General features: G+C 42.3%; 1 protein-coding gene across 2 annotated transcripts in view; it reads left to right on the top strand.

Moving 5' to 3' along the window:
• Positions 1-8,409: 8,409 nt before the first annotated feature.
• HTR7 (5-hydroxytryptamine receptor 7) overlaps positions 8,410-22,917 on the top strand; it is a gene marked incomplete at both ends in the record, with an annotated part of 106,449 nt that continues 91,941 nt past the window's right edge. For both annotated transcript variants that reach the window (XM_079712882.1, XM_079712881.1), the window contains one exon: positions 8,410-8,954. In XM_079712882.1, coding sequence (XP_079569008.1) covers positions 8,410-8,954 — 545 coding nt within the window. The remainder of the gene's footprint in view (positions 8,955-22,917) is intronic.

Genomic DNA, 22,917 nt, shown 5'->3' with positions numbered 1-22,917 from the left:
CTATAAGAGTTGTTCCCCAGTTCAAAAAATTATATCATTGCAGCAACACTAATTTTGTTATTCGAGTTGACAATGCAGCACACCTGTATCACTCTGCATTTACAGCAGTCACAAACATGATGATTCATATATGTACATATTACCAGACATACCCACACATACATACATACATCATCTTATAGACTATCTGATATATGTTAAATAAGTAAATATATATATGTATTTAGCCATTACTTCAAAATATTATGTGTAAGTTAGAACTATTGACAATATTCAGTTAGTTATCTTAAGTCTATTTAAATATTTTAAAATATAAACATACTTGTTATAAGTAGATATAGGCATCTGCTATATTTTTGATACAGTGGTGCCCAAGCATTCATATACTTAAATACATATTTATTTATTCTCTCCTCTATCACTACAAAATATTTTATTTAAAAAGCAGGTGCTATGGACTGAATGTTTTGTACCCCCAAATTCATCTGCTGAAATTCTAACCCCAAATGTAATGGTACTTAGAGATGGGGCCTTTGAGAGATAGTTAGGTCATAAGGGTGGAACCCTCATGATGGGATTAGTGCCCTTATAAGAAGAGACATAAGAAAGCTTGCTTCTTCTCTCTTTGATCTCTGCCATATGAGCACATAGCAAGAAGATGACCATCTGCAAACCGGGAAGAGGGTCCTCACCAGAACCTGACTTCCTAGCTCCAGAACTGTGAGAAATAAATTTCTGTTGTTTAAAACACCGAGTCTTTGGTAATGTGTCATAGCAGTCTGAACTGACTAAAACAGGGGGTTCTGAATATCATAAGTTGAGAATTATTGCCTCGAATATAAAATCCATTGTGCAAAGAATTTATCTATGTTCAGAAGTATTTTTATTTCTGCACAATAGTCTTTAGTTATAAAAATGGATAAAACTAAATATTGCTTCCAGTTGGAGGAATCAAGGTTGGATTCTGTACTGTAGACAACGATGCAAAATACTACTACTACTACTAATAATAATAATACCTGAAACTAACTCTGTACTTTATTTTGGTTCAGGAAAAAAAATTTCATCAAGTTTCCAGTCTAAATCAAAGGAATAGGGACTTCCCTGGTGGCACAGTGGTTAAGAATCCACCTGCCAATGCAGGGGACACAGGTTCAATCCCTGGTCCAGGAAGATCCCACGTGTTGGGGAGCAAATAAGCCCATGCACCACAACTACTGAGCCTGCGCTCTAGAGCCCACAAGCCACAACTGCTGAGCCTGTGCACCACAACTACTGAAGCCCGCACACCTAGAGCCCGCGTGCTCCGCAGCAGGAGAGGCCACCGTGATGAGAAGCCCGAGCACCGCAACGAAGAGCGGCCCCCACTCGCCACAACTAGAGAAAGACTGTGCACGGCAATAAAGACCCAACGCAGCCAAAAATAAATAAATAAATAAAAAATTTTTTAATTTATAAATCAAAGGAATACTGATTTTTAAAAATCTATTATTTTTATTTCTCAAGTTGTGCATTTTCAATTTAAAATGTAGTCAATAACATAGTTTCCCAACCTTAGCACTGTTGCCATTTTGGGCCAGATAACCCTTTGTTGTGGGAGGTTGTCCTGTGCCTCTAACTACTGATACCAGTAGCATCCGTCTGGTTGTAATAACAGTAGATGTCTCCACACATTGCCAAATGTATCCCGAAGGGCAAAATCCCAGGCCAGTAACATTAAGGTGTCCATGCCAGGTAATTGTAGGGTCAGTGTCTGTTTTTTGGGGAGGGTGGTTTTAGAAAGTGAAAGGAATACATTTCCTGACTATAGGGAAGATGCGGTTTGCTTTTCCTCACGTAGTAGGGACCCTCAGGGAAGCGGGCAGACCTATTGTGGGATGGGTGTTCTGTTCACCGAGGGCCGTGGACCCTTAGACTCTGGGTGTACAGCCTCAGCCAAGGTTCCCATGCTCCTGAAGCACACAGGAGCAGCAGTACTGCTTCGTGGGATTATGTGGGCTTAGACAACAGGGAGAGACAGCGCAGCCTTGTGGAATAGTCTGCTTTGGGTACAAGACTCCAGGTCCATCAGTGGAACCTCAGGGTAGAGCAGGGGAAGAGGGAGTCACAATAATGACGAGTTGAACTGCCCATCAGATAAATAGGATGGGGGCTCAGAATCATATTTAATTTTAGAAAAATATGACACTTCTTACAGAGTAAAGTTCATACGTACCTTGCATGGCACACATGATTCTTTATGATTGGCCCCCAAGAAATCTACCCTCGCCGTTTCCAATGCATTTTATGTGATGCAGTTATGGCAAGTGTTCCACATGTTAATGGACCCCTGTTGGCATTGCACTCCCCTTTCCTCCGGTCTGCTGATGAAACTTCCGCCTGAGAGGAAGTGTTAGCTCCTGTGAATTCCTTGGTCTCCCCAGGAAGAGCCAATGCGCCTTTCCTCTGGACTCCCACATCTTTGTTTCATACTTATATTAGGAGGTTTTTCATATTGCACTGCATCTAGTCTGTCTCTTTCACCAGGTAATGAACACCTGCAGAGTGGAGAATTTTGCCTTATTTGTTCATCCCTAGCACATAGCACAGTGCCTATTAATATATAGCTGGTACATTTTTTTTTTTTTAAGATGTTGGGGGTAGGAGTTTATTAATTAATTTATTTATTTTGGCTGTGTTGGATCTTCGTTTCTGTGCAAGGGCTTTCTCTAGTTGTGGCAAGTGGGAGCCACTTCAGCGCGGTGCGGGGGCCACTCTTCATCGTAGTGCGCGGGCCTCTCACTATCTCAGCCTCTCTTCTTGTGGAGCACAGGCTCCAGACGCACAGGCTCAGTATTTGTGGCTCACAGGCCTAGTTGCTCCGCGGCATATGGGATCCTCCCAGACCAGGGCTCGAACCCGTGTCCCCTGCATTAGCAGGCAGATTCTCAGCCACTGCGCCACCAGGGAAGCCCGCTGGTACATGTTTATTGAATGAGTGGATGAGGGATAATTTTGCCTGGAAATGGGGACATGAACATAATGGCAATTTTCATATCACATATTATTTTGAAGACTGTAGAAGGATTCCTAAAATTCTACAGGGGATTAGAAAATGTAGTATAAGACGCAGCCTATCAATTCTTCAGTGAAAGACTTTCTTCTTTCTATTCTACTTATCTTTAAATACCACATGTCCCTCTAGCTTCTGCCCAATTCTCTGCTACTCTTTTGAATAAAACTACTCCAAAAGTTGTCTGCCCTCCCAGTTGCCATTTTCTCTCTCCTCATGATCTCTTGAACCCATTCTAGTCTACTTTTATTCCTGCCACTTCACTGGAATAGTTCTTTCCTTACTTGGCATTTGGCCGAGTTCATCAATTTCTTCTCCTTGAAACATCTTCCTCCCTTGCCTTTGAGCATCCGATCTCTCTTGGTTTTCCTCCTAACTCAGTGGTCTCTCCTCAGTCTTTGTTGGTGTCTCTTCCTCTCCCCAACCTCAGGATGTTGGAGCATCCTAGGGTTAATTCCTCAGGCTTCTTCTCTATCTGCTCTTCTTCTTGAGAAATCTTCTCCTGAACTTGTATCTGACTATATGACATCTCCACTTGGATGTCCAATAGGGTCTCCAACTTAACGTGTCCTTTTTAAAAAGAACTCCTAAAACAATACCTGGTATGTATTAGACACTCAATAAATATTGACTCAATCGAGTGAATGCTCATATTATCTGTTTTTCTTTAAGGTGAAGGACTTAATTTTTCTTTCAATTAGTCCTTCAGGTTTGGACCATGGAAGCTGACATTGTCCAATTTGTTCTCTGAAAAGAGCTTTCCATGAAGTTCTCTCTGTGTGGAATTTGTATGAGGAATAGATTCACCACTAGAGGGTGAGCATATACCACTTATATTTCGAGATGGTCACGGTAAGAAAAAATGGAGTAATTAGAAAAATAAGCGTTCTTAGGTCTATCCATTCTCTGATTTTCTGTTCATATTTTCTTGCTGTTGAGGAAAAATTTTAAAGGATACATTTACTTTGTAAAGAGAATGAACATTTTCTAAATGGAACCAAAGGAAAAAAAATACATTTTTTCTAGTTAGCATTAAGGGAAAATGCAAGTGAAAGTATCACAATTAAAGGACACATATATCTGAATCAAAACAAAACTCACCATTCACTTTTAAGCTGAGGAATTATTTTAAATCATGAACGACTCTTGGTTATAGGCATTTTTCTACACTTTGACAAACATTTATTGAGCACCTAGTATGTAGCGGGAATGAGAAAATATCCTTGCCTTTAGGGAGTTAACAGTCTGCTGGAAAAGACAGTCATGTAAACATAAAGCGTAATGCACCAGTAAGTGCTATAATAAAGATACGAAAAAAGTGCTTTAAGAACCTTCAGAGCCTAGAAAGGATGAGACTAGCCATGGTGAGGGGGATTGTCACAGAGATGGGGACATTCTTGTGTCCCAGACTACCTTTTATCCCAACTGGGCCTCCCAATATCTGTGTTGACGGTTGCTAGGATGTGTGTTCTGGCTCTGTGCTACTGCTCTACAACCCGACTGGTACACAGGGTAGGATTTGGATATTTATATACACTAATCTTAGCACTATACCTATCTAAGCATTGTTTTCCTAGTCTTTTCTCATCCAATTCTGGGGTCAACACCCAGACAATTAGTTTAGTTGAGTGAGCCAATGGGGTGTACAAGTAAGTAGCTGAAAAACTTTGGAGAAGTACAAGAGTAGTTCTGTAGAAAGTCAGCCTCGTTGGGCATTGGAAATTACTAGAGCCCCAGTCAGCATGACATTAGTATGCTTAACTGACCAGTGTGTTGCCAATGACTCCTATGGCATAGAAAGCTTTATTTTACTTGTGTTTCTTAAAGTAAATCTAGACTGTCAGAGTATGCTGGTTTATGGGAAAATAAACTCTCCTAAGCTTATGTCCTCTGGATGGGTATGTGTGGGCCTGCAGAGATATGATTCAGCACATGCATTTAGATGAGCCAGATGTGTACCTACAGGAAGAAGAGCTTATAAAAAGACGATAATTTTTATTGTAGGGTGCGGTTATTCTTCTGTACTCCCCCAGAGCAGTTTTGAGTGCAGGAGATGGCCAGTTGGAAACCTCAGAAAGCTGTCATTTCAGGTACCCTTATTGACAATTTTAGGAAAATGCTGTTACAGGAAATGAGAGTCTACACAAGGTTTGATACTTTTTAAAGTAGAAGAGTTATTTTTTCAATGAAAGAAATCAAAGGGATTAAAAACTAAAGATGTGATTTGATTTAGATGCCAACCCCTCTCTTATTATCTCCAATGTAAGAGCCAGAGTAGGCTGGCAGGGGGAGGGGAAAGGCAGCAACACCCTGATATGGATTTTAAAACCCCAGGAAACCAAGGGCAAAACAACACATTTAGGTGAATACTTAGGTATTTTTATGAATATTTTGTTAAGCTGTATCTTTAGCTTTTTTGTGTGAGAAAATTATGGAAAAGGATAAATGAGATTTTAATATTTTTATTAAGATATGATTATTTGTTATTCAAGGTTAGAGGGAATCAGAAAGAATTCCAAATTGTTCTGTCTGGATTTTGGAATGATACAATGATAGATGAAATTTAAACTCAACATAAGCAAGGTAATGCTGCAGAAGCCGAGATTTTCAATAAATGTGTTTATGCACTGTGATAGCTTATAAATTAAAAACCTAGCAACTCTTAGGAAATACACTGAGCCATCACCAGGGATAATATAAGTGACTTCTGTATAAAAAGGGGAGCTTGGACCTGGTGCTATACTGAAAATGGAAGAGGAAGTAAATTTGAAAGTAGTATTTTACTGATTATTTGGTGCATTTATATGTCTACAATGAAAAAACAAAAGCAAAAAACATCAGAAGCAGCGATGAAACATAGGTGGGCTGGGTAAGGGCTGACCAGAGTGTAGGGGGCAAATTATATTGACTGTAAACTCAAATAAAAAATATTGCTTTTCAAATTCTTTGTATAATTAATTAATGTGGAATATTACTTAAAAGAGCCAAGACATAAAGTAAGCCGACCCTGATTAGAGTACTCAAGGGGGATAAAAAAATGAGAAAAGTCAAAATGAGTTAAAATAAGTTAAAAAGTTAAAATGAAGGCTTCCCTGGTGGCGCAGTGATTGGGAGTCCGCCTGCCGATGCAGGGAACGCGGGTTCGTGCCCCGGTCTGGGAAGATCCCACATGCCGCGGAGTGGCTGGGCCCGTGAGCCATGGCCGCTGAGCCTGCGCGTCCGGAGCCTGTGCTCCGCAGCGGGAGAGGCCGCAACAGTGAGAGGCCCGCAAACCGAAAAAAAAAAAAAAAAAAAAAAGTTAAAATGAGAAAAGTCCCAAGTAACTTGTGAAATTTACTACCTTAAGGAATTTTTAAGAGGCCTTGAGACAATTCTAAACCTCAAAAACCAAAAACCTGAGACGTTTCAATGTAGTCATGAGTGATCTTGGACAAGTCATTAAACTTGTCCCAGCCTCTATTTCCCTCTCTGTATTGCAGGGTGAACAAATGGTTTCTCAGATGCCTTCCAGCTACAAACTAGTGTTCTTTTGTCTGGAATTATGTTTAATACGAACTTAAGTAAGGTTGAAGAAATTTCCTCACCCATCCTCTTAACCATGAAATAGTATTGTTTTGTGGTCTACATGTTACGCTCCACTCTTCCTCTGAATGTGTTGATCCGCTTACCCCAGACAGAGGAGAGCCGCTGACATGTTCACAGTAGTGAAAGAGCTGTCAGCATTGGCCCATGATTTAGGGATTTATTTTTTCTACTTAAAAAAAATTTTTTTTTGGAATGTGTAGACGGAAGAATATGAACATAGTAATCAGATAAACCTGGGTTTGAAACCTCTTACTTACCAGCTGATTGCAATAGCAACTGTGTTTCCTCATCTGGAAAAACAGGGCTAACACCCACCCTGAAGAATGAAGAGTGTTACCCAGCACTCACATCAATACATTTTGAGGTTTCTGTTCCTTTTCTTATTTATGATCCGCTAGGGTCTAACTAGAAAAGAAAACAGATTTGATTATTCTTAGTCTTTAAACTAAAGAAATCACTGCTGGCTTCCGATAAAATCTTTAAACAAAATGGAGTGAAATAAGTCTCACAAATAATAAAAATCAACCACTCTGACAGGGTTTCAATACCAAGGGGATTTTAGGCAATACGCATTAATTAAATCAACATACACATCCAGGATTCTGCAGAACATTTATAACCGGTCATTTCTTCTCTTACGTGAAAGATTTCCAGAATGCCATGGGAGAATTAATCCTCATTTTAATATATTAGGCACTGAAGTCTGAATGTAAAAGCAGCCAAGGTCTATTTTCAGAGCTGAGAGGCCTGTTTCTAGACGCCTGGAGGGTTGGTCACAATGGGTTTAAGCCCTCTGGAGGTCCCTTCCCCAGAGCCCCCATCTCCTCCTAGGTGTCAGGACCCGGGCGTCCCTCCCTCTCCCTTTTCTCCTTCTTCTGAGCTCCCACCCCCACCCCCATTCAGCCGCTTCTCTTTTTCCATCTTCCCTTTCTCCCATCAGTGGTCAAAATAGAAAACGGAAGTATCTGTTTGTTGCTTGGTGGAGTGCTAAGAAAGGTTCATTTTTAATTAAGATTAAAAAAAAAAATCCCTCCCCGGGTTCTTCATTTTGCAATGAGTCGGAGCGTCCGCGAGCTCCCTAGTCCTCCCCCACCAAACTGTCGTTTACTAGTGAGGAGGTTCGGGTCTGTCGGAGGGAGTGTGAGCCTCCTGCGGAAGCTCCCCGGGCAAAGCGGCTCGGGATCCCGGGAGGCACGTGGAGCACCGTCCCCCGCCCAGTGCCGGGGGGCGCGGGAGAGACGGCGGCCCCTGCCCAGCCGGGGAAACCCGTCCCGGAGCCCGGGGCGCGCGGGAAGCGACCGGACGCGGCGGCGGCGGGGACGCGGCGCGGTTGCCGCAGGGGAGCGGCGGCGGCGGCGGCGGCGGGCGCGAGGGGCGGGGCGCTCTCCGCAACTTCTGCCGCTGCCTCCCGGGCGCTCTCGGCCGAGCCACTCGGCGGCTGAAGGCTGCGAGCGGTGCGAGCGGTGCGGTGCGGTGCCGCCAGCCGAGCCCGGCCCGCCGGCCCGCGATCCCGCGCGTCCCGGGGGTCCGTCGGGTGCTGGAGGCGCCTCCCACAGGGAGTCCCCGGGTGGCCGCGCTCCCGCGTCGTCCGCTGCTGTTGGGGGACCGGGACGTGCGGGCCGCAAGGCCGAGCCGGGGCGCCCCCCAGCGGACTGCGCGGGCCCCATGGCTGGGCCGAGCGGAGCGGAACCGACGAGGTGAAGCCCCCGGGCCGGCAGCCGGAGCGCGTGGCGGGGGCGCCGGCTCCATGGGCAGCGACGCACAGCGGCACGATGATGGACGTTAACAGCAGCGGCCGCCCGGACCTCTACGGGCACCTCCGCTCTTTCCTCCTGCCAGAGGTGGGACGCGGTCTGCCCGACCTGAGCCCCGACGGCGCCGGCCCGGTCGCGGGCTCCTGGGCGCCGCACCTGCTGCACGGGGTCCCTGAGGTGACGGCCAGCCCCGTGCCCACCTGGGACGCACTCCCGGACAATGCCTCCGGCTGCGGGGAGCAGATCAACTACGGCAGAGCCGAGAAAGTTGTGATCGGCTCCATCCTGACGCTCATCACGCTGCTGACGATCGCCGGCAACTGCCTGGTGGTGATCTCTGTGTGCTTCGTCAAGAAGCTCCGCCAGCCCTCCAACTACCTGATCGTGTCCCTGGCGCTCGCCGACCTCTCGGTGGCCGTGGCGGTCATGCCCTTCGTCAGCGTCACCGACCTTATCGGGGGCAAGTGGATCTTTGGCCACTTCTTCTGCAACGTCTTTATCGCCATGGACGTCATGTGCTGCACGGCCTCGATCATGACCCTGTGCGTGATCAGCATCGACAGGTAAGGGCCGGGCTGCCCCGTCCCGGGGTCCGCCTGAGGATGTGCTGGCAGCTCAGCCCCAAACACTTGCCTTTCCTGGTCGGATAAACCAGACTCCCCTGCGGGAGGAAGGGCTGCGCTTAACACCCCCCCCACCCCCCCCAACACACATCAACCCGACACCAACCAAACAACTTCAGTTACAGCGTAGCCTATATACACCTTTAAAAGAAGAGCTCGAAATGTTCTGGTTTACGGTAGTGAAAATTTTAAGACCAAAGTTAAGAGTATTTTAAGCGTTAGAAGTTCCACCAGGGGGTCCCTTGTCTTGGTTTTCAGAAGGAAGGGATTTGATCCTCTCTGAGCCTGACAAACCCTTGCTTTGAGCCTGAAAGAATCAGTTCTTACTTTAAGAAATCAGCGGGAGAAAAGCCACCTTGCTTTCCTGATTGCACGAGCTACTTCTCAGGCCAATAAAAAGACCTAGAATGGCCCCAAATTGGGGGGTCTACATGTTTTAACGTTGCACCTCTATGATTGCTGATTCTGAGTCACATTCTTTTGGAAGCCTGGTTTTACTGTCTGGCAAGGCTGTCTGTATCCTCCAGGCTTACTGGAGCCTTATTCCCTGTCTGAATGGTTGGTTCTAGCATTTCATCATATCCCTTGGGAATCTTCTCTTGAGAACTCCCCCACTGGAGTAATTGAAACAGAGGCTGACCGTCTGTCAGGGATGCTGGGGGAAAAAATTCCTGTCTTGGATGTCAGATTGGAATAGGAGACCTGCAATGTTTCTTCAGACTCTAGGATTACAAGATTCTGCAGTGGAGGTAGTCGTTGGTCCTAGAAATATTGTGCAGTTGACAACTTGAAGTACGGTCGTGATGCTCTGGCAACAAAACAACTCTCTGCTTCTCTGGAGACTGAAATAGTAAACCTTAATATTCACAGTTGGAATTTTGCTAGTGTTTTAAAACCAGCACAGGCTGGTATCCTGTTGTGTTTAATGATACAGAAAAACAGTTGCTTATTTTCTTAGTGGACCTACAGAACCTTTAAATGTGTAGACCTTACAGCAAAGGAGAAATAATTGATGCCTCCACACTTAAAATGAGAGTGTCTCAAAGGATGGTGTAGCACAAAACTGAGGTTTCCTCCTTTTCCTCCCTGTAAACACTGCTATATTGTGTGTGGGTTTTTTTTTTTTTTAATATTTAACATGTTGTGCTATTTTACTGCTTGGCCAGGGTTTATAGTTACTGAAGAAAGGGGATATTTTCAGGGAAGAAAAATACATTGTATTTGCATTTAGTTAAAGATCTAGATTATTTTAAAAAATTGATCCTGCCATTTTGTATGTTATGTTAGGAGCTTCTAATAGCAAACAAGGAATTATTTTTAAGAGTAGAGCATGAACTGCATATGTGAGAATATTAGCTCCAAACTTGACAGCTGAAGTTCTGAATGATTGTAGTTAAGCATGACCACAGACATGCATTTACAGTCTGGCTGCAGTCTGGCTGTGGCAACAGGAACTGGGAGAGTGCACTCAATATACATAGTAAGTATATGCTTGAATTATAAGCGTAAAAATCCGACTGTTCATCCAACGAAAATGGTGCTTCTTGCATGAATGGAGTCCTTTTAAATGGAACTTAGTGTAATAAAGTGAATAACAATTTCTGCTGCAGGTAATGCATTTATAAGCTTTTTTCATTTCATAATTGATAAATGATAAACAAACAGCACAGTGTGCTAATTTGTCTCCTAGGATGACCAGGTTTGGGTGGGACCAGCTGAGATTCCTGTACGTGAGCTAAAGGTTTTCTTTGCTCATCATGCACATGTGACTTAGCAGCAGCAGGAACATCTCCAATACAGAGATGAGGTTAATCCTTTCTTTTTTTTAACATCTTTATTGGAGTATAATTGCTTTACAATGGTGTGTTAGTTTCTGCTGTATCACAAAGTGAATCAGCTATACATATACATATATCCCCATATCCCCTCCCTCTTGCATCTCCCTCCCACCCTCCCTATCCCACCCCTCTAGGTGGTCACAAAGCACCAAGCTGATCTCCCTGTGCTATGCAGCTGCTTCCCACCAGCTGTTTTACATTTGGTAGTATATATATGTCAATGCCACTCTCTCACTTCATTCCAGTCCCAGCTTACCCTTCCCCCTCCCCGTGTCCTCAAGTCCATTCTCTACATCTGTGTCTTTATTCCTGCCCTGCTCCTAGGTTCTTCAGAACCTTTTTTTTTTTTAGATTCCATATATATGTGTTAGCATGTGGTATTTGTTTTTCTCTTTCTGACTTACTTCACTATGTATGACAGACTCTAGGTCCATCCACCTTGGCAAGAGCTTCTAATTTCTTTGTCAACTATATCCTTATGATTGTCACAAATTGTGTTAACATAGGGATAAATATTCTGTCTCTTAGTTTTTTATGAGAATTGCCCCATTAGTGAATTCTGCTTAACAGTTATTTTAGAAGATGAACATGTCATTTATTTAGATAAAATGAAGAATTTATAGCATCGGAAGACACAGATTGCCTTTCTTCCAAGAACACACAGAACTAAAAATGAGAAAAAGGAACATGCAGTTGTTATCGGTTGATTGATAAGGTGCATTATTTCTATTTTTTCTTCAGTTCCATTGTGGAATATGGCCAACGATATAAAAATGTGCTAAGAAAATATGAAAAAAATTTAATCTTCATTCATTCATTTATCCATTCTCTCTCAGGTACCTAATATGTGTTATGCCATGCTTTGTGCAGCATAAGCAAAGATGAATAATAATATTCTGAGCCCATGCTATGTTACACGAATTTGGTTACCTGTTGGGCATTTAACCTGTCTAAAATGGAAACTTTGATTTTTCTTAACCCCTCCCCACCATGCTGGGATGCTTTTCCAGCCTTTTCCAATGGAATTTCATGCCCTTCTTCTTCACAGGCTTCAACACTCTGATCCCCACCCTTTATAGATAATGACCCCTGATCATTGAAAAAGTAGCAGCCATTGGATGGAAACTACATTGTCTTTCCACCACCAAACGATTTTTCCTGCATCTCTACCCTTTTTATTTCCTTCCAGTTAAAAAACAAGAAGACATTGTGTCCCAGCAAAGACCAAACCACCTGCACTTCACATCCTATTCCCTCTCACATTCTGGAGGACTTGGTTTTTCCCTTGAGTCCTCATCTCTTCTTTGCCTTCAGTGTTGCCTCTCAACAGGGTCAAGCTTGATATTCCATTTTTAAGAACTCCTTCTTTGGCTTCACTTCTCCCTCCAGTTACTGCTCCACTTCACAGTTAAGCTGCTCAAAGAACTGTGACCACAACCTGACTTTATTTCCTTAATCCTCAGATAGGTGAGTTTGACCCTCACCAGGTCTGCTGTAATACTTTAAATGGCCTTCCGGATTCCACTTCTGTCCAGTCCTCATCCATTGCCTATGAAGCAACTAGAATGATCTATTTTTTTTAAAATGGTTTTAAGTGAGATAACATTTTCCTATAGTGAAATGCACAGATATTAAATGTACTTTTTTTTGTGTGTGTGTGGTACACGGGCCTCTCACTGCTGTGGCCTCTCCCGTTGCGGGGCACAGGCTCCGGATGCGCAGGCTCAGCGGCCATGGCTCACGGGCCCAGCCGCTCCACGGCATGTGGGATCTTCCCGGACCGGGGCACGAACCCGTGTCCCCTGCATCAGCAGGCGGACTCTCAACCACTGTGCCACCAGGGAAGCCCTTAAATGTACATTTTGATGAGTTTTGACAAATGTATGTACCCATGTAACCAACACTCCAAATAAGATATAGAATATTTTGTCATCCCGGAAAGTTTCCTTGTGCCCTTTTTAGAATGATCTTTAAAAAATAGAAGTCAAATTATCTTTTATATGCAGTTTAAAAACATACAGAACAGTTCTATATATTATTTAGGTGAACTTATATAAGGAGTCAAAGTATAAAATAGTTCAGAGGAATGGTGAGCACCAAATTCATGAGAGTAGTTATCTCTGGTGGGGTGGGTGGAGGTGTAATCAGGGAGTAACATACATATCAATGATATCGATCGTACCTTGTTTCTTAATCTTGATGCTTGATACAGTCTTGTTATCCTGCATATAACTTTCTGTACTTATGAAATATATTTTTAAAACGATTTTTGGAAATACATATAGAAAAGTGAGCAATCCTAAATGTAGAGCTTGATGCATTTCCACTAAGTGAACCCATGGAGGTAATCTGCAGCTAGATCAAGAAATTGAACGTCACCAACCTCCTAGAGGTCCCCCCTTACTCTTCTCCAGTTTCTAATACTCCCAAAGATAACCATTGTCCTGACTATTAGCATCATAGATTAGTTTTTCTTGGACAGAACCTCATAAAATGGCATCATATAGTGTGTACTCTTAAATCTGGCATCTTTTGCTCAGTAATAATGTCTGCTCTGTGATTCATCCATAGTTTTTAGCCTGTCAATGATTTATTCATTTTTTTTTGCTGAGTAGTATTCCATTTAATTTGCTTATCAGTTCACCTGTAGATGGACATTTGCATTGTTTCCATTTTCTATATATCACTAACAGTGCTTCTATAAGTATTTATTTATAAGTCATCCTGTGTACATATTGTCATTCCTTTTGGGTAAATATAACACTGGATAATAAGGTACCTTATTGTATTTTAATTCTATATATCCCCCTCACATCTTTTGTGTTATTGTCATGCATTTTAAACTACATATTTTAAAAACCTATTAGATATTATCTTTATTGTTATTTTAAGCAGTCAGTATTCATTCTTATTTACCCACATGTTTACCTTTTCCATTGCTCTTTATTTTTTCCTATATTATCATGCCTTCATCTGGGATCATTTTCATATGCCTGTTAGACTTTCATTAGCATTTTTTAAAGTGAGGGTTTGCTGGTGACAGATCCTCTCAGTTTTTACTTATCTAAAAATGTCTTAATTTTACTATCATTTTGAATGATATTTTCTCGAAGTATGGAATTCTATGTTTGAGTTTTTGTTCAGCACTTTAACACATTATTCCATTGTCTTCAGGCTTCCATAATTTCTGTTGAAAAATTAGTCATTTACCAACATTGTTATAACTTCTTTGAAGATAATGTGTCTTTTTTCCTCTGGCTGCTTTCAGGATTTTCTTTTTGTCTTTAGTTTTTATACACTTTTCTGTGATGTCCCTAGGTTTGGCATTATTGATTATTTTCTGTTGTTTATTTGCTGTCAACGCTGCTGAGGTTCTTAGTAACTCTTGTATTTGTGTATTGATATCTCTAATCAGTTTGCTAGTATCTCTTTAAATACTTTTACTGTCCTCTTCTTTCTCTCTTCTTCTCCGTCTTCAAAGTTACATAATTTAGATTGTTTTACTTTATCACGCATGTATCTTACACTCTTTTCTTTCTTTTCCATTTTATATTTTTCTCTGTTCTTCAGCTTTGAAGAATTTTGACCTACCTTCCAATTTATTAATCATCTCTTCTGCTCTGTTTAATATGTTGTTTGGTCTTATCTATTGAGTTCTTAATTTTAGAGTACTAGAAATTATATTTGATCTTTATCTTTTATTTTTTTGCATTTGATCCTTTTTATTGATTCTAACTCTCTGGTGAAATTCTTTGCCTTTTCACTGAATTTCTCCAACTTGTTATTATACTTCTGAGCATATTAATCATAGTTAGACTCTTTTTCTACCAATTCTAATATCTGAATCACTTGTGGTTTCTTTGTGTGTGATCTCTCCCCAACCCCCACCCCCAGCTCTGGGTTTTGGCTTTGTGTCTTGGCATGCCTAATAAACTTTAATTGTATACTCAACATTTTGTATGAAAAACTGTGGATGTTGTATATGATGTTATTCTACTCCAGAGAAAATAGCTTCTAGGCAGGCATATTGGGGGACTGATTATTGTAATCTAGTTAGGGACTTAGCTGACTGTAGGCTTTGCTTTAGTTTTGATAAAGCTGTGTCTGCCACTGGCCAATGCCTCTTTCTAGGGTGTAGCTTTCTTGGAACTTCAGCTAAGAGCATAGGGGGTTCTCAATGACTTCTCCCCTTGGCTAGTTCAGAACTCTGTTTTTTTCTCTCCTTAGCAGTGTGAGACTATCAAAACTCTCACTGAAAGTTTTTTTGGGAGCTTTCTCCTTGGCTTCTTAGCCTCCTGCCCTGCACAGCTTCAGAATTCAGCAAATGTCTTGAGAGGAATACCAGCCAAGTGTTGGGCATAGTTTTCTGTTCCTTCCTTCTTATTTGGATCTTGGCATCTCAGGTCTCTAATTTTTGTTTTTCTTTCCTCAAGAGACTACCAAAATTTCTTCTGGTATTTTTGCCTCTTAATAACATTTCTGTTGAGGCTCTTTGCCTGGATCCTCAGCTCCTTACCCCTCACCTAGTTTAGGCAAGTGTCCCAAGGGAAAGAGTGGCTGCAGAATCTTGGCTCATCTCTTTGTGGTTCTCTCATTTCTAGGATTTTGTCCCCTCAACTCCTGGTTTTCTCAAAAACTCTGTTATGCCTTTAAGCAGGTGTGTGTGTGTGTGTGTGTGTGTGTGTGTGTATGTATGTGTATGTATTTGTGCTTTATCCAGGTTTTCTAGTTGTTTTCAGCAGAAGCATTAGTCTGAAGCATTAAGCAACCCCATCATAGGTAGAAGTGGATGTGTGCCTGAAAGATTTTAAATGTATGCAGATATAGAAATATAATGATGTAAATTTTGTGCTTAAAACCCTTCATTGGCTTTTCATTTCACTAGGAATACAATTCAAAGTCTTTAGCACACCTACAAGGTCCCTGATTTATTCCTCCCTTACTTCCCAACAACATTTTGTACTGTATTTCACCTTGCTTTCCATAGTATAGTCATATTGACTATTTTTTTTCAGTTTCTCCATCGTGCCAAATTCTTCCTACATCAGGCCTATTCCATGTAAACCCACCAACTAATATATTTGCAATACTATGATTTCATGTCTGGAGTTCTGTTCCCTAATACATGTTTTTTTTTTTTTTTTTTTTTTTGGCGGTATGCGGGCCTCTCACTGTTGTGGCCTCTCCCATTGTGGAGCACAGGCTCTGGACGCGCAGGCTCAGCAGCCATGGCTCACGGGCCCAGCCACTCCGCGGCATGTGCGATCTTCCCAGACCGGGGCACGAACCCGTGTCCCCTGCATTGGCAGGCGGACTCTCAACCACTGCGCCACCAGGGAAGCCCTTCCTAATACATGTTTTTTGATCCCAACTTGGATAGCTTAAAAGTGTTTAATCCTCTAAGATGGCAACAATTAAAGTGTCTGAAAAATACCAAATATTGGCAAGGATGTAGAGCAGAGGGAGCTTTCGTACGTTACTAGTGGGACTGTGAATTGGTGAACTACTTTGAAAATAGTTTGCCATTATCATGTAGTGTTGATGATACATACACCCTATGATTCTGGGATTCTATTATTTTACCACTAGGTATATGTCAGAGAGACTCTTGTCACCAAAAGTCTTGTACAAGACTATTTATAATATCCACAAATTTGAAACTCCCAAACTTGAAATAATATATAAGTGTATCCGTAGTAGAATGGATAAATCAATTGTGGAACATTCACAGAATAGAATACTATTGAGTAGTGGTTATCAAACTTGAGCATGCATCAGAACTATCTGGAGGACTTATTAAAACACAGATTACTGGGCCCCATTCCAAGAGTTTCTGGTTCAGTAAGTCTGGGGTGGAGCCCAATTATTTGCATATTTGCATTTAAACAAATTCCCCAATGATTCTGATGCTCCTGGTTTTGGGACCTTACTTAGAAAACTGTTGCTATACAGCAATGAAAATTGTTGTCGTAAAATGAATCTCACAAAGTAATTTAAACAATTTTTTATTATAAAAAGTTTGAAACTTATTTAAGAGTCCAGAGTATAGTATAAAGAGCCTAATCTATCCATCGCCTAGCTTCAACAGTGATGAATTTATGACCACCGTATTCAAAGCAACTTCTCCTTCCTCACAGTATTTTAACTCAGATGTCAGACATCATGTAATTTCACCCATAAATTCTTTGGGGCCACAAACATAATGCTGAGCAGAAGAAGTGGAGTCCAGAAGAACACATGATTCCATTCATATAAAGATGAAAGAAACAACATTGTTTAGAGACATACATAAGTGTAAATATCATAAAGAAAAGGAAGGAAGTATACATCACGAGAACAAGGATAGTAGTTAATTACTTCTGGGTGGGAAGGAGGGGTGTTGTGACCAGAGAGCTGTGCTTTTGAGGTGGTGTAATGTTTTATCTCTTGCCTGTAGAGGTAGTTACATGAGGGTTCACTTTAAAAATTACTATTAAACTATTCATGTATATTTTAGGCACTTTCCTACATATGTATTTTGTTTTACATTAAAGGGACAGAAGTATTTATTTGATGACATCTTGTGAGGTGTATATGGATTTACATCAGATGTATGGTTAATCTGAGCAGATACAGTTATTGTTTTAATGCTCTCAGCATCCATTTGTTTTTAGCCTCATGTTTGAGGGCAGAGGTCATTTTTGGGTTGTCCACAGTTATAGGAACTCCTCTGGCTAACTTGCAAGAGCCATAATCTTTAGTTCTGACTGGTGTCTGGCTGAAGCCTCGCTTCCTCGCCAGGTACTATGACTCATTTGCTTCGATGATCTGAGTTCTGCTCTTGGCTTTAATTCTGCTGTGATCAGCAGTGCAGGGTGCATTCTGGTTTCTCTGGATCCCCTTTCTCTTTGAAGGAAGTCATTCTTGCTCATCTCTAAAGTTAATTTTCTGCTTGTATATACACTTTAAGAGTTGATAGAATCCTCTTCTTTTCGTCTTTTTCTCCATCTTGTCGCCTGGACTGTGAGTATGGTGGCTAGAGATCTGGCCTTCACCTTGGTCAAGACAGACAACCAGAGCCACACTTGGGAAGGAGTAGCAGTGCACTGGGAGGGTAGCCAGGATTCTGGAGGACTGTGGACTCCACAGGATTGCGGGACTCTGACTTCTTACTGATAGATGAACAGATACCATCATGTTGTCTGTCATAACTGCTAAACCTAAGTGCCAGTTTCTAATCTTATGTGCTTATCCTTCACACCATTGTCCATATACACTTCCTAAAACATCACTGTGAGGTGTCACTGTGTCATTCTCCTTTAGGAATAACAGCTACCATTTTTGAGGGTCTTTTGTGCTACATAAATTTCTAGAGATTCACATAATATCTCATTTAATCTTCACAACACCTTTGTAAGCGTCTTTATTGAGGCCTGTGCCGTCATTGAGGTCAGCTGGCCAAAGGCATAGGAGACAGAGTGTGAACATTTTACATTCCATTCTGTAGATGAGGAAGCTGAGGGAACACACACACTGTGTGTGGCAGGAACACCATCTGAATCAAAAGCCCATATGTGTTCCTCTACATCATTGTAGCCATTGTCTGCTATATAAAGAGAGCATTGTTAAGATAGCATTCAAGGCCTCTTGTGACTTGACCCCAGCCTTCTTTATAGCCTCAATCTGACTAATCCCATCATAGGCATCCTCCCTTTTAACAAGATGTCAGAACAGAACTAATGTTCTTACCCCCCAAACTTCTTCCTCTTCCAAGGTTCCCATCCCAATAAATGACATCAGGCTGCACCCATTTGCTTTGCTAGACATTTAGATATCACTTTTGAAACTTTCCACCCAGCCCCCCACTGTCACCAGTGCATCGCCAAGTCCTGCTCACTGTCCCTTCACTTTTCTTCTCCCCAGTCCCAGCGCCAGACACTCAAGCCAAGCCTCTGCCATCTTTCACTTGGACCATGCGAAGTAGCCTCCCAGGGCTTTCGTGTATCTACCCTTGCTGCACATTAATGCAGAGTGTGTAACCTGAGCTGCACGTTAGAATCACCTGGGCAATGCTCGGAGCCCATTTCTAGAGATCCTGATGTAATTGGTCTGGGTGGGCCTTGGCATCAGTATCTTTGAAAATATCCCCCAGGTGATTCTAATGTGTATTCAGCCAGAGGGAGAAGCCCTGAGTTAGCGTGATCTTGTAAAAATGCAAATGCGATTCTATCCGTGGTTCCCAAAGTTATCTTGCACATTAACATCACCTAGGAATCTTCAAAAAATTCCAAAGCCCATACCCAGGCCATACACAAACCCAACTGATGCACAGTCTCCGGGGGTGAGACTCATACATTATATTCTGGAAGCTCCCTAGGTTAACCCAATGTGCAGACAGGTCTGGGCACTGCTGAATTATGCTGTTCTCCTCTTCAAACTCTTTAATGGGTTAATGGGTTAATGTGTTCCCCTGCTCTTGGGATAAGATCCTAAAATTTTAATATGATTTAAAAGATTTTATAATCTGACTTCTGCCTATCTCACTAGATCAGGGGTTGACAATTTTTTTCCATAAAGAGCTAGATAGTAAATATTTTAGACTTGTATGCCATATAGTCTCTGTCGCAGCTACCCAGCTCTGCCACTGTAGTGTGAAAGCAGCTATAGACAATATGTAAATGTACGGGCATGGCTGTGTTCCAGTAAAACTTTATTTATGGCTACTGTAATTTGAACTTCATAAGATTTTCACAATGTTATTAAATATTAGTCTTTTTTATTTTTTTCAACTATTTAAAAATATGAAAACAAACATTCTTAGCTGGTGTGTGTGGGGAGGCTATACAAAAACAGGAAGGGACCAGATTTAACCCTGCTGGAGTTTGCCGACTTCTGCCAAAGATTCTGTTCAAGTCAATTCAATTCTCTATCGTGTAGATCATCTCTCTTCCTCCCCTGCCCCCCTTCCCCACCCTCCGCCCAATATTCTGGCAACTCTGAGCTTCTTTCCATTCCTTGCGATTTTGCAATTCAGGGACTTCACAAGTCTTTTTATTGCCTACTCCCCACCTCACCCCCCTGACACACTTATGTGCCTCTTGGGCTGGTTAATTCTTATCACTCTTCAGACAGGTCCTCAACTAGATGTTACTGCCTCATGGAAGCATTCCGAGAATCCCCAGACTATCTTAGACAGTCTTATAACTCCCTGCATTTTTTCTTTCTTGTGCTCACCTCAATTTGTAATTATTGGTTTGTGAAATTAATTGTAATGGATTCATGATTTGTGGGGTCATCCATACAGCAGGCATGGTAGGACCAGGGTCTGTCTTGTTGGAGACTCAATCCCCAGCCACCAGCATAGTACTTGGCACATAGTAGGTGTTCAGTTAATCTGTGTGGATTGACTGAGGAAGGAAGGAAGGAAGAGAGGGAAGGTGGGTGTCTCTGATTCCCAAATGTCTGGCCTTGCCTTCTTATTTTTTTTATTTTTTATTTTTATTTTTTGCGGTACGCGGGCCTCTCACTGTTGTGGCCTCTCCCGTTGTGGAGCACAGGCTCCGGACGCGCAGGCTCAGTGGCCATGGCTCACGGGCCCAGCCGCTCCGCGGCATGTGGGATCTTCCCGGACTGGGGCACGAACCCGTATCCCCTGCATCGGTAGGCAGACTCAACCACTGTGCCACCAGGGAAGCCTTGGCCTTGCCTTCTTATTCTCCAGCTTCTTATGAAATATTCTTCTTGGTGAAGTTTTTTTGGGAAACTAAATTAGAGCCAGGAGATTGTATAATGAAACAGAAACAGTGTGGAGGCAATGGGACAGTCCCAAGGGGTCGTCCCATCAAGGCATAGTAGGCTGGTGAGTCCCTTTCTGCTCTCCACGCGTGTGTGGAACACTGACGTAAACAAAGCCCTAGTGATGCAAAAGATTTAGCAGCTTAGAGCCAGGAGTCAGCTCTTTATTGTCATCATTGCTGTGCCATGAAGCAGGGTGAAAAGGCAGGCAAAATTAAGCAAAAATCCCAGATCCTTTTCGTTTCAATGAACAAAACATATTTCGACCAAGCTCATGCATCCCAGAAGGAAAGCCATAAGTGTCAGGCATGAAGGAGATACCCAAGTAGGGAAGCACAGTAACTGACAGTCGCAATATCATTTATTGAGCACGTACTATGTGCTGGGCCCAGTGCCACGGGATTTATGTGATGCATCTCATTTCATCCCCATGACCACTCTGTGGTTACTCTCATCCCTGCCACTCCTGCAGGATGAGGAAAGGGAGGCTGAGAGAGGTTAAGTAACTTGCTTAAGAGCACACAGGAGGAAAGCAGTGAATCCTGCTTGGCTGAGGGAAGGTCTGACGCCAGCTCAGAGGGGTGTTGACTTCGTGAACATCATCTCTGAACCATGTCAAGTGATAAGTGTTTTCTCCTGCTGTTCAGACAGGACAGTGATGATGTTAATAATAATTATTATTATATTCATATCATTCCGTAGTCTCTTATCTAATATCCTTGGGGCCAGATGTGTTTTGTCACATTTTTCTCTAGTGTTGATCCATGGTATCTCCCACTCCAGTCCATCTGTTAGCTTTGGGGTAATGGTTAAGGTGAGGTCACTGTGGAATATTAAGATCCACATCTTCATAGTTTTAAGTTAGATGAGCAGGAGGCCCTAACAAACAGCCCAGGTGTATATACGTGTGTGTGTGTGTGTGTGTGAGAGAGAGAGAGAGAGAGAGAGAGAAGAGGGGTGGAGAGAGGGTTAGGTAGGTGGTGGGGATATGGATGGAGAGAGAGAGAAAGAGAGGGAGGGGAGGTGAGAGGGAGCGAGAGGATACATGGGCAAGCAAGCTAGAGGAGATGGTGGGGGTGAGATTTATTTGCTAAGCAAACCCTTGTTGTTTGCCTACTGGATATTGAAGTACTGTGGGGATACAAAGCTGAATAAAGACACAGCCTCGTCCTCAAGAGATTATCTAGTTGAGCCTAAATTAAGATTATTTTATTCACACACCAGAAAACTTGGACCTTTAAAAAGTTAGGGTGTACATATTGCTTTGCAGTCAATCCCTGTGCAATATGACCTTTCCTGAAAGAGTTTATGAGTCATTTAGCTTCTGGTTGCAAACAATTGGCTAGTTTGAGCACTTCCATCAATAAAACCCCCAGTACTCTATGGTCTGTTTTTGAACAGCCTTTCTGTGCCTGGAGAATTCTTGTTAAGGCCTGCTGCAAAACGAGGACTGCTAGGTCAGAACTAAGCGCTCATGCTTCTGATGTTGCCTCTTGAAGTACAGGATGCCAGCCTCTGGGGGCCGAGCAGCTGTGGGACTTTGGGGGAACATCTCCAGTGCATCTATTTGGGGAGCTTTTTTTTGCCCATTTAGCCGGTTTGTATTCTCACTTTCATCCTGGCCTCTGTTCTGATTCAAATTCTGTATTTCTGGGCATTCTGATAATATTTCCCAATCTTTCAAAGAGAGGCAGCTGGATAACTTTCTTCCTTCCAAATGGTTCTTTCATCTGGAACATCAGGCAGAACCGTCCACCTAAAGGGGGCTATCAATATTTATAGTCTATCATGGGGAGACTTAAATGGCATGCTTCACTCCATCTATAATCAATCCAGCCCAGCTGCCTGAATATTTCAGAATTGTATTTTGGGAGACGTATGTTCTATACGTTAGGTTTGAAAAAGTCTCTGATATTCTCAAGAGAAGTCTTTGCAGATTCTCCCGTTTAATAAATAGCTTGCCTCATGGTTTTATACTTGATAGTTTTCTGAATACTGCCAGGTTCCTACCACTCTGGCTTCCTTTCTGGGTCACAAAGGTGATAGTCCTTTGTTAGCAATCTCTCCTTCTTTTTTTTTTTGTATGTTATTTTATTTATGTTTTTATACAGCAGGTTCTTATTAGTTATCCATTTTACACATATTAGTGTATATATGTCAATCCCAATCTCCCAGTTCATCACAACACCCCTCCCCTGCTGCTTTCCCCCCTTGGTGTCCATATGTTTGTTCTCTACATCTGTGTCTCTAATTCTGCCCTGCAAACAAGTTCATCTGTACCATTTTTCTAG

The sequence above is a fragment of the Hyperoodon ampullatus genome (genome assembly GCF_949752795.1).
Source record: "Hyperoodon ampullatus genome assembly, chromosome: 1".
Lineage (NCBI taxonomy): Eukaryota > Metazoa > Chordata > Mammalia > Artiodactyla > Ziphiidae > Hyperoodon > Hyperoodon ampullatus.
This window is presented reverse-complemented; position numbering and strand designations above follow the sequence as displayed.